The sequence below is a fragment of the Amyelois transitella genome, chromosome 12, assembly GCF_032362555.1.
Source record: "Amyelois transitella isolate CPQ chromosome 12, ilAmyTran1.1, whole genome shotgun sequence".
Classification (NCBI taxonomy): Eukaryota; Metazoa; Arthropoda; class Insecta; order Lepidoptera; family Pyralidae; genus Amyelois; species Amyelois transitella.
In genome coordinates, this window is record NC_083515.1 from 1,569,085 (window position 1) to 1,581,373 (window position 12,289).

The window sequence follows — 12,289 nt, forward strand, 5'->3', positions numbered from 1 at the left end:
TAATGATGGATGGCTTTGTTTGTTTTGTTTTCTTTTTTTTTTATTGTGGTATTTGATTATATTATACCTATAAATACTCTGACGTTGTTTTATATTCTTGATTCAACTTATTCAAGGGCAAGTTCCGATATATAATCAAAATAAATGATGAGTTATTGTTTATAACAAACAAACAACGTATGTACCTTACCGGCTTTTTCAATTCGCGTGCAATAGCATAGAAGCTGACTCAAACTGATGTTATATATTTGAAAAATACTTACCTCAAGAATTTGCTACTACAACTCAAGAACTCGTTAAAATTTAATCATTATTTTGCCATTTCAAACCAAAACAACAATGCAAGTAGAACACAGGTAAGTCAAAACTAAATCGCCTTTAACTCACAAAATGTTTACTTTCCCTAAAAGTTTTACAATGCTTTTATCTAAAATTAACTTTGTTTCCTAACTAGCCAATTTCATAGCTTTTGGTTTTAGATAATTACTTACAAATTGTTACATTTTCAATTGCTTAATTTGTATTGTTGGTTTCTGTCCCCGTAGTATGTGACACGCGCGACGTTTCGCATTTTATAATGACGTAAAACGGGACAGCGATAGTTATTCGCGCTATAAAAATGGCTTCGCGCGTGCTATTAAAAATTAAAATTTATTTTCCAGGATTGTACATTTGGACTTGAAGGGTGCTCCTTGGAAGATTCCTTATTTAGAAAAGGTAGTCTTGTTCATAGATCAATACTGTCAGTACTTATATTATACTTTTACAAAAACATAAGTGATACTATATTATATTATACTTTTACAAATACATAAGTGAGACCACTATACATATACTAATATAAATATATAAGTGGTCTGATTCTAAAGTCCTGAAACCTCACTGCACCTGATACCATATACCGCACATAGACCAAACTTTTTATAATATTATTGCATAATTCATTCATTCATATAATGCCTTGTGGGGTAGACAGAGCAAGTTGTTTTGGAAGACTAATAGGCCACATTCAGCTATTAGGTTTAAGTTAGTTAAGCTGTTAAGTTCTGATGTTATTGCATGACATATTGCACAATCATTCAAAATTATTAATTTTATCAGTTCCTGTAGTCAAAGTTGATATTCTGATTCCAGGTATTACTAAAAGCCAAAGCATGGGGCGCTACCGGAGCCCTGTTCGAATGGGAAGACACATTTCCGTATAATGGAGAGCTTGTGGCATTAGGAAGTATTACGGGATGCGGGGGAGATGGCATGTACACAATGGACGAAGTTAATCATATCTTGAGATTTTGTAAAGAAAATAGCTTGGAAGTTGTAAGTTTCTGCTACGTTAAAAATGCAATCATTTATCTGTATGTACAAATATTACACAAAAACTGATAAATTAATTTGATTCATTTTTTTATTTTGCAAATGTAAGAAAATGATCTAGCTTGGTTTTTATTTTTTCATATTTTCTTTTACTTTAAACCATTTGAAGATCTTGTTAGTCTATGAGTGGTCTACGATAATTTCAGTGCCTTGGTCCTGTGGCAGAATCTATGTATGTCTATCACATAGTATGTACTAGGTTTGATTCCCAACTATTTATTAGTACAAGTATTTTTTATGCCTGGAAGTAATATACTTTGTAGGTACATAAGTCACTATTCTGATTTCAGATCCAATTAATCCAAACCATGGGTCACATGGAGTTTGTACTGAAGCACCCAGCATATGCACCTCTCCGGGAACTCCCAGAGTCTCCCACCTCGCTCTGTCCGTCCAAACCGGAGTCCCAGGTTCTAGTCCGAGCCATGCTCGAACAAGTGCTGGATGCTCAGCCTGATGCGGCTTATTTACATATTGGAGCAGATGAGGTGAATATTTTTGTTTTGAACAAAAAGGAAATATATAGTGTGGCAGGCTTTTGTGATAATTTCTACTAAGGATAAGGGCGTGACTATATGTATGTATGTTTTTTCCAGGTATGGTACACAGGTGTATGTTCAGATTGTAAAAAGAAACTAGAAGGGAATGCAGATGGAACAGCATCACTTTACCTGGAACACGTACAAAATTTAGCTCTATTCCTTAAGGAAAAGAGACCAAATTTGACTATCTTGATGTGGGATGATATGTTAAGGCCCATGCGTTTGGATACATTGAAATGTGAGTATTTTTTACATTATTAATATGTACAAGAAAATGTTATTCACAGATATATGATCAGGCTCATCAGTCTTTTTAAGACTGTTTACCCCGTAAGGCATATCGACGTGATACATACATAAAATCACGCCTCTTTCCCGGAGGGGTAGGCAGAGACTACCTCTTTCCACTTGCTACGATCTCTGCATATTTCCTTCGCTTCATCCACATTCATAACTCTCTTCATGCAAGCTCGGCGGTTTCGGGTACTCTTGACCTGACCCTTTACCAGGACGTCCTTAATTTGATCAAGATACGTTTGTCTAGCTAGGTCTTCCCAATCCGACCTTTCCCTCCACACTCTCCTAAACTCTCCTTGTATATCTGCTTAGTCAACCTGCTTTCATTCATCCTCTCCACATGACCGAACCATCTCAACATACCCTAGCATAACATAATCAACGTGATCATATGTATCTAGGTACCTATGTATGATCAGATTCGGAATGATAATGTTAATGTCCATGAGTTTGGACACATTGAAATTGTATGTTATAAATTAATAATTACAAGAATGAAGAAATTGTTATACACTAAAATATGACGTCCGATGTCCGATAAATAAATTGACGTCCGATGAAAATGCTGCAGTGTAGTTTGTTCCGCCGCTTCTTCTACACATGCGCTTTGGAAGCGGTATTAGTTATAATTAGTTTAATTTAAGTGATGTGACGTCAATAAGTGATACCTTGTATCCAATTTTGAAAATAAATCTATTCTATGCTGTTCTATACATACATACATATAATCACGTCTATATCCCTTGCGGGGTAGACAGAGCCAACAGTCTTGTAAAGACTGATAGGCCACGTTCAGCTATTTGGTTGGCTATTCTATGGCTGACAAATTTCATCGTCACTTACCATCAGGTGAGATGGAAGACGAATTGGAGAAAAATAATTGTTACAGCGTACAAACTAGGCGAGTTGGTGCAACCAGTGGTGTGGGATTACAATGTGGTGCACCATTTCAACATACCACCAGATTTGTGGACCAAATACTCGGAGATGTTCCCGAAGGTGTGGGCCGCTTCGGCGTTCAAGGGCGCCAATGGAATTAATAAGGTAAATATTAATACACTGGTAAAGGGTCAGGTCAAGAGTACCCGAAACCGCCGAGCTTGCATGAAGAGAGTTATGAATGTGGATGAAGCGAAGGAAGTATGCAGAGATCGTGGCAAGTGGAAAGAGGTAGTCTCTGCCTACCCCTCCCGGAAAAAGGCGTGATTTTATGTATGTATGTATTAATACACTAGTTGTGCCCGCGACTTCGTCCGCGTAAAATAGTTATTTTGGACATCATTGAAGCCCTCAAGGATGAATAATTTTCCCCATTCTTTGCACATACTCCATTATTTATTTGCTCCGTATAGTTGCAGCATGATGTTATAAAGCCTAAAGCCTTCTTTAATAAAAAAATTCCAACCAGTAGTTCTTGAGATTAGCGCGTTCAAACAAACAAACAAACTCTTTTGTTTTATAATATTTTCGGAATTTAATAATAAATAGGATCACTTCATCCCTATAACACGGATGTCGTAAATATGGACTAAGGGCATAGAAACTTAGGATTCTTCTTTTAGGCGATGAGCTAACACCCTGTCACGATTTGAATCTCAATTCTATCATTAAACCAAACTGCTGAGCGTAGAATATCAGTCTTTTCAAGAATGTTGGCGCGGCTGCCCCGCAAGGGATATAAACGTGATAATATGTATGTATTTTTGTCGTAAATACCCTTAGTCCCCAAGGGTATAGGCACATTCATCATATATATTTATATATACATACATAGATATGTATACATATAAATATATATATACATATATATATCACGTGCCGTGTGGTTCCCGGCACCAATAAAAAAAAGAATAGGACCACTCCATCTCGTTCCCATGGATGTCGTAAGAGGCGACTAAGGGATAGGCTTATAAACTTGGGATTCTTTTTTTAGGCGACGGGCTAGCAACCCGTCACTATTTGAATCTCAATTCTATCATTAAGGCGCTACATTCAGATTACATGTACCTCGATGCGGGCGAGAGGCTCACCCCGCGCGGGGCTCACCCCCGACCACGCTTGCCCCGCTAGATCGCCGCTGCACCGTAGCCGCTGGCGCGTGACCTCACGTAACCCGAATAAAGTTTGCGAATGCAATGGAGTCCGCATCAGAATATTTTATTGTTTTTGATACAATAAAATAATTTTACAAAAAAACATACATATATTAAATTACATTATAAGCAATGATATAGTTGCGGATGTATGCAAAAATTTTGTATAAAATGAATAACTTGTAATGGTTTTAAAAAAACTACTCGTAATTACTTATTCGATTTCGTTCAATCAAAGGTAATTTACATAGTAATGTATATCATATATTTTTAGGGTTCCGTAGCCAAATGGCTACGGAACCTATGGTTTTCTATATATGGTTTTCTATCTTGGGTTGTCGTTGATGTCGGCGTCGGAATAATGCCATGACTATCTAAGTCCATAATATCAACTGTCGACTCCACACCATCCGCACTTCTCTGTTCGGACATTGTCAACGACGATATCGGAGACAATTTATTTTTCCTAAAAATTAATAACAATCAAATAATGACATAATGATTGTGATCGTGCCAAATGAAGAAAGCGAAGAAAAGTAAACCCTGCGACGTCTTGCAGCTGAGGAGGTACCCTGAATAATACAGTTACCTAGGAGTAAGTACCTATAGAAAAAGACAGAACAATCATCCAGTAAAAAGTACTGTTTCCGTAGGCAAAGACCAGGGCAACAACTAGTGACAGTATAACCGACGGCGGCGGAGCTGTTGTTTGTTGTTGTTTTATCTATCTATCTACCTACTGCCGCCCCGCCACAAGCCGGTATCAAATGAAATATTTTTCACCTTCAGTGTTTGCGGAGAAAATCTCAGTAGGCATCTATATGTCTATCTATTAGTAAGTGTAATTAGTACCCACCATCTTAATTGTCCCATATGGGAAGCTCTTTCAAGGTTTTTTTTAATATGCTAACATTTAACATGCTATCATGACGTAAAATTATACACCTATTTACACTAAACGAAACAAAAAAACTGTATTAAAAACTAACCTAAACTACAGAGCCGGATTAACCTTAAGGCAGAGTAGGCAACTGCCTAGGGGCCCAGCATCGACAGGGGCCCCGCCCACTGCACTGCATTCCGAAAATATTTTTTTTTGAATTGAACGAAAATGATAATTAACAAAACTATTCTTTCTTTTTCAACACCTGTAACACTTTATACATACAGAACCATCTAGTATCTAATATTAGAACAATATAATCCTTCGAATCGCAACTAACTGGACTTCATGTACGTTGGGGGAATCCCCGATTTGTTGGGTGCGTTCTGTAAGCTTCCGTAGCGTGATAATAATTTGTAGCGTAATAGTTCCGAAACTTTCAAAATACCTATAACCTACGTATAGTGCGATTGCAAGGTAAATTTTAAAAAGTTTATGTGTTCTCCGTATTTGAAGACTTACGATTTTCACATACACAAAACCAAAAGTATTAAAAACAAAAGTGTTCCCGCTATTTCGGCATTCATAGAAAGGATTATGAATTCGAAATGGTGTGAAGAAAGAAACAGAGCACATATATCTTTTATACCTACTAAAAATGAGCTTTTGATTTATAGTAATTTAAAAATTTACTGCGATAAACCTTCTGCCAGTTGTATTGGAGAGAAAATTTTTTTTAAAAATGCAAGAAGTGCAAAAAAATATAGTTTTTGGCCAGTAAAAAATAAAAAATAAATTAGTTAAATGTAACTTAGGTAATTTTTTTTTGTTCCCTACTAAAATACTATATTTATGTGCAAGGTACTATATTTATAAAAACTTTTCTTAAAAAATACTATATTTTGACACTAAAATGTTGGCAACCCTAGTAGAAGGCAAAAAAAAATACGTCACATGATTTAGTCAGTCAGAATAGGTAAAGAAAAGGGGCCCGAAAATTGTAGTGCCTACAGGCCCATGACAGGGTTTTTTTTTAGTTTAGTAAACTATCTGTAATACCTATATTTCAGAAAGTACCAAAAAAAAAAAAGTATTAAAATCCACGATCCTAAATACCTACGTAATATCACCCCGGCCGGCGGAAAAGCGACGCGTAAGATTCAGAGATCAACGACACAATTCAATAAGCTGAGCTGACAATTATGTACAGAAATAAATTCAAACAAAATGAATGTGGGAAATTAAATACTTCGCAGAATATTTTTCAACGACGCTCGGAGCGACTGGCACAGGTCCTGCGTCCGAGAATGTGATCCGCGGAGTGAAGGCACGCTTACAAAGGATAGCGCTTTATCCCACCCGGTCGTGTAGGAATGAGACAGAGATAAAGTGTCAACACTCTACTGTCCAGTACTATTGTCGCAACAATTTTAATTCCTGTTTTCATCAATTTAGTTTAATTACGTCTAAACAAAACATCCAATCGAAATTTCATCTTCCAGAAGTTATTATTTTTTAATGATCTTCAATTTGGTACAAAATTCAAATTTTAAATCCTTATAGTTTGAGATAAATAATCGAAATCTAGACTTGTGTTCCTGAATTTTTTTGATCGAGGATTTTTGTTCCAATCGTGTTTTCATCTTCCACAAATATAATTGAATATATTTACTTTCATATCCTAAAATATTGAAACGATGCAAGTTATATTTTATGAGAAAAAACCAAGTGAAAATGACCCAAAATCTATGATGTATCGCCTTAACCCTTTCCATGCGGAAGCATTATTTCAATTTCGCCGTCTCTGTACGGGCGGTTTTGTATTAAGGCCCTTCTATAAAACGATGGGCGAGATATTACGTCATAAAAAAGTGGTTCTACTGTACGGAAGGCGTATTATTGCGTTCTGTAATTTCTTTCGCTAGACGCGGATGGCGTATTATTTCGTTTTCAAAATTATATAGACAATTTTGGTGTTGCCATACCTTGAAACAATAACGTCTTTATAAGCAGAAATGAGCAAAATTGAATTATGATTAAGAATAATGAATATTTGCTGCAAAAATACAAAAAGAATACCAAATCAAATATTTATATAAAATTACTTGCATATATATTTTTTTTATAAAAAACTGAAATATGTAGTAAATTGAAATCAAATTTTTATTAATCATAATAATTTTTTGGGCAACTGGGTATGAGCAAGCATATAAGCAAATTAACACTCAGTTTTTTACATACTCATTTTACATTTTTTTATATTATTTTATCATGCTTTTAAAAAAAAATCTATGGTTATAATAAAATGTAACGAGGGTAGCTTAAAATTTAATTTATGAGAGTACAATAAGTAACTGGCTAGTTGACATATCTTGTACATTGTATCGTGTTTTTATTGGACATGGTGTTATCGGATTTGGAGAGTCATCATAACATTTCACTTTATTTTGTAAAATTCGTTGCGGTATCTTAAATACTTGAGATTCTTTGAACTCGTCAAAAGTTTCGGGAGAAATTTCATTGTTTCTTCCTCGTTTTCTAGATAAAATACTTTACGACATCTCATCATCGTCGATAAAATTTGGTTGCGAATATGGTTCATGCTCGTCAATTTGAGTCTCATCTGAAGATTTATCTTTAAAAATATTATCGTCGAGGTAAAACACATTATTAAGAATTATAAGTAATAAACTTACCATTTATATTATTCTCCTTTTATTAGACTTTTTATATAAAAAGCTTACAACACTATCGGCTTAAACCATGCACTCGTATCTACATAATAATAAGTAAGTATTTTTCCACCGTTTCACGTAAGGTTGTTGAGTTTATAACTACAGTACAGGGGAACCAACTTTCATATTGGTCTAATCGTTTAACACAAGGAATTGTTTTGGACGCAATAATACGCCCACCGTGTGGCCAACGGTTTTTAGTTATACGTGATATTACGCCAGCCGCATGGAAAGGGTTAAGCCAAACAGCTGAACCTGACCTATCAGTCTTTTCAAGACTGTTAGGTCTGTCTACCCCTTAAGGGATAAAGACGTGATCATATGTATGTATGTATACATTATATCTATGTATATATATATATATATATACATATATATACATATATATATACATATATACATAGATACGTGAATATATAATACCCGATGCAGAAACATAGTCTTAAAGGCGCGTCCGTTTGTATGTATGTATGTTTAATTAATTTTTTTATTGTTTAACAGGTGATATCGCCAGCCAGTAGATACGTGAGCAACCACGTGGCTTGGGTGAATGAATTTGAGAAATATCCGAATATCAATTTCGCTGGAATCATATTGACTGGATGGTCGAGGTATTGATTTGAGTTTTCATCGCGTTTTCCATTCGGATTACTTAGCATAAGTGAGAGTCTCAGTTTTTGTATAAACATTATTACATATTGTAAAGTCCCGAATTTGCTCTGTCTGTCTGTATGTATACGTTTTTCTCGGTAAGTTGTGTACGGATTTTGAAATGTTGGAAAGAGGGTTTTTTGAGGAAGGTTTTTTATAAATGCTACCGGTGCGAAATCGGAGCAAGTATTTTAAAAAGTTTATAATATAGTTTTGTAATGTCCATCTTTTTAAATATCCGTAGCCCTACTCAATGAATAGAAAACATATAATTTCGCGTGAACATAGGAAAAAATAGTTACATTATGCAAATATTAGATTAAAATTTGAATAATATTTAATAGATTGTCTAGATTAGTTGTAATAATTACATACGTACATACATATAATCACGTTTATATACATTGCGGGGTAGACACAGTCAATATTCTTGAAAACACTGATAGGCCACGTTTAGCTATTTGGTTGTAATAATTAATTGGTATTATTATTAATTTTTTTTAGGTACGAACATTTCAGCCCACTCTGTGAGATATTGCCAGTTTCTATGCCGAGTTTGGCGAGCTGTTTGGCCAAAGTTGACGGCCGAACATTAGGTTTGTACGACTCCCACTCTCATTATATAACGTCCGAACATTTATCAGCTATTAACTAAAAAATTAAGGACGTCCTGGTAAAGGGTCAGGTCAAAAGTACCCGAAACCGCTGAGCTTGCATGAAGAATGTGGATGAAGCGAAGGAAGTATGCAGAGATTGTGGCAAGTGGAAAGAGGTAGTCTCTGCCTACCCCTCCCCTATGTATGTATGTAACTAAAAAATGATTACATTTAAAAAGTAGATTTTAAAGAATTGCAATAAAATACACAATCCTTTAAATATTATTTTTTGCACATTGTGAATGAACAGAATTTTATAATGTGGTGTGGGGATTTTGTGTTTTATTTTAATACTTTAAGATCCATTTTCGAATGGACGGAAGAATTTGTTTGGTTTTGATTACTTTTTCAGCTAGATTGTGGGTTTATAGATATTGCGTCGATACATACATAAAAATAAAATCACGTCTGTATTCCTTGCGGGGTAGACAGAGCCAACAATCTTGTTGACCGAAAGGCTACGTTCAGCTGTTTTGCTTAATAATAGAATAAGCGTTGATACACATTCATTATATTTGTATCATTTCATCAGTCCGCCTTTGTACCATCTACATACATACATACATATGGTCACGTCTATATCCCTTGCGGGGTAGACAGAGCTAACAATATTGAAAAGACTAAATGGCCACGTTCAGCTATTTGGCTTAATGATAGAATTGAGATTCAAATAGTGATAGGTTGCTAGCCCATCGCCTAAAAAAGAATCCCAAGTACCATCTCCATCTGTTTTATGTTGTTTTGTATGTTTTACTCTTATGGTGCAATAAAGAGTTTTATCTATCCATCTTTTTATGTGAATGTTTCAGAGACGTCAGTGTGTGAAGATTTGCCGGCCGAGGAATGGCCCGGCGGCCATCTTGCTAAATGCATCAGATATGCTGTCTCGTTGACTGAGGATTGTCAGAAATTTGTTGCTGGGTCAGTAGTTTATTTTTACTCGTTTTATATTTATACATACATACATATATAATCACGTCTATATCCCTTGCGGGGTAGACAGAGCCAACAGTATTGAAAAGACTGATAGGCCACGTTCAGCTATTTGGCTTTAAGATAGAATTGAGATTCAAATAGTGACAGGTTGCCTAAAATTAATATTTAGTACATACATACATACATACATAAAATCACGCCTCTTTCCCGGAGGGGTAGGCAGAGACTACCTCTTTCCACTTGCCACGATCTCTGCATACTTCTTTCGCTTCGTCCACATTCATAACTCTCTTCATACAAGCTCGGCGGTTTCGGGTACTTTTGACCTGACCCTTTACCATTATTAAGATTTATATTTGCTTTTATTTCGGAACCTCTCTCTCGTGGCAATAACCGATTGGAAAACATACATATAATCACGTCTGTATCCCTTGCGGGGTAGACAGAGACAACAGTCTTGTAAATACTTTTACTTATATCAGCTGTTTGGCTTCATGATAGAATTGAGGTTCAAATAGTGACGGGTTGCTTGACCATCGCCTGAAAGAAGAATCCCAAGTTTATAAGCCTATCCTTTAGTCGCCTTTTACGACGTCTACGGGAAAAAGATATTCTTATTTTTATTGGTGCCGGGAACTACACGGCACTATGGAAAAGGTTACCTATAGGTACTACTGCTGAAGGTACATTCAGTGCAAAATATTTTCAAGTTATCGTAGTATTTTGCGACTATAAATAAACATATGTACAAACATTATCTCTTTATAAAATTCTCATCAGCGAGAAATAAGCTCGTTTTGATTACAAGACATTGTTCATTTCAATTCCCTAATTATATTATTATTATTATTTTTTTGTTACAGACAAACAAATTTGAATCCTGACATGGATTCCGCGCAAGTTGAAAAGAAAAATGAAATTTCGGAAAATCCTGCTGAGTAAGTAGTATTCGTGTACTTGCGGGATAGACAGAGCCAACGGCCCCACAAAGACTGGAAGGCCACGTTCAGCTGTGTATTTTAATGGAATTGAAAGGTTGCTAGCTCATCGCCTTAAAGAAGAATCAATAATCAAGTTAGTTATCTATGTTCATTCGTGAAATTATTTATTTTCGCACTCATAATCTTATAATTAGTTGGGATTGAATGTATATTGCAACAGCTTGCTTTCTAGTTACATCGCAAGCCAATAGATGGCGCTATTCCTAATCATAATAAATACTGTAACTTTACAATTGCCGTTTCTGTTTTTTTCAGAATGCTCAAAGAATTGCAAGCGGTGAAAGACGATGTGTCGAGGCTACTCTCTGAAATAACAGGGAAAAGGAGTGCGCAAGAATGGGTTCAAGTTTATCTCATGCCGTCTATAACAATGTTGACAGAAATAATTAAATAGACCATTCAAAATTGGCCAAAGATTGAATTCAGAAGTGTAGAGCAATAATATAAATGCCGCCTGGAAAAGATGCTACATAGTAGATGATTGTACCATAGACAAATCATGATCATCCTGATTAAAATAGAATAATTTCCGAAAACTATTACGTACTATTTATGCTTAAAAAAAACTTATTTAGCTTTGGATGTGTGAGAAATCAAAGGCAAGTCAGCCATAGTTATTATTTGATTTTTGTCAAACAAACGGTTGTAATTTACTTAATTTTAGCAATAAGTGCAATTGTGATCAAATAAATAGTAATCTGTGAACTTTAAATTATTTATTACTTATTATTTTAGAATTCTTTTTTGGAGAAATAAATTGATTTAAAATTAACCCTTTTCAGTCAGTTTGTATACAAAAGTCATCGTCCTATTATTATATGATCCGGTCTCATTCTCACCTCTCAGGAGAGCCCGGGGTGCTCATTTGATTGGTGATGATACTTGATTGGTTGAATAAGGATTTCCACATGAAACCATCCCATCCCATCTGACCTTCGCAAAAATTGCTTATTATGTTGTTAAGCCGCTAGCTTCGGAAATACTTGCCTTGTGTTTTTTGATGTGAGCGCATCATTTTGTAACGAAGCCATGTTTATTGTCATGTTTGTGAAAATGACAGCTTTTTAGCTATTAGGTTTATGAGATTTAGCCTGGTGACAGACGGAAAGATAGCGGAGGAT

At 35.3% G+C, this 12,289-nt stretch overlaps 1 protein-coding gene across 1 annotated transcript; it reads left to right on the top strand.

Annotated features, from left to right (window-relative positions):
- Window positions 1-41: 41 nt before the first annotated feature.
- Window positions 42-11,873, top strand: LOC106142660 (hexosaminidase D). The gene is made up of 11 exons (XM_060946992.1): window positions 42-356; window positions 663-717; window positions 1,135-1,317; window positions 1,665-1,862; window positions 1,971-2,154; window positions 3,103-3,257; window positions 8,426-8,535; window positions 9,080-9,171; window positions 10,041-10,152; window positions 11,031-11,105; window positions 11,424-11,873. Exons 1-11 carry the CDS (start codon window positions 340-342, stop codon window positions 11,560-11,562), a joined length of 1,320 nt encoding a protein of 439 aa, XP_060802975.1. The 5' UTR covers window positions 42-339; the 3' UTR covers window positions 11,563-11,873.
- The last annotated feature ends 416 nt before the right edge of the window (window positions 11,874-12,289 follow it).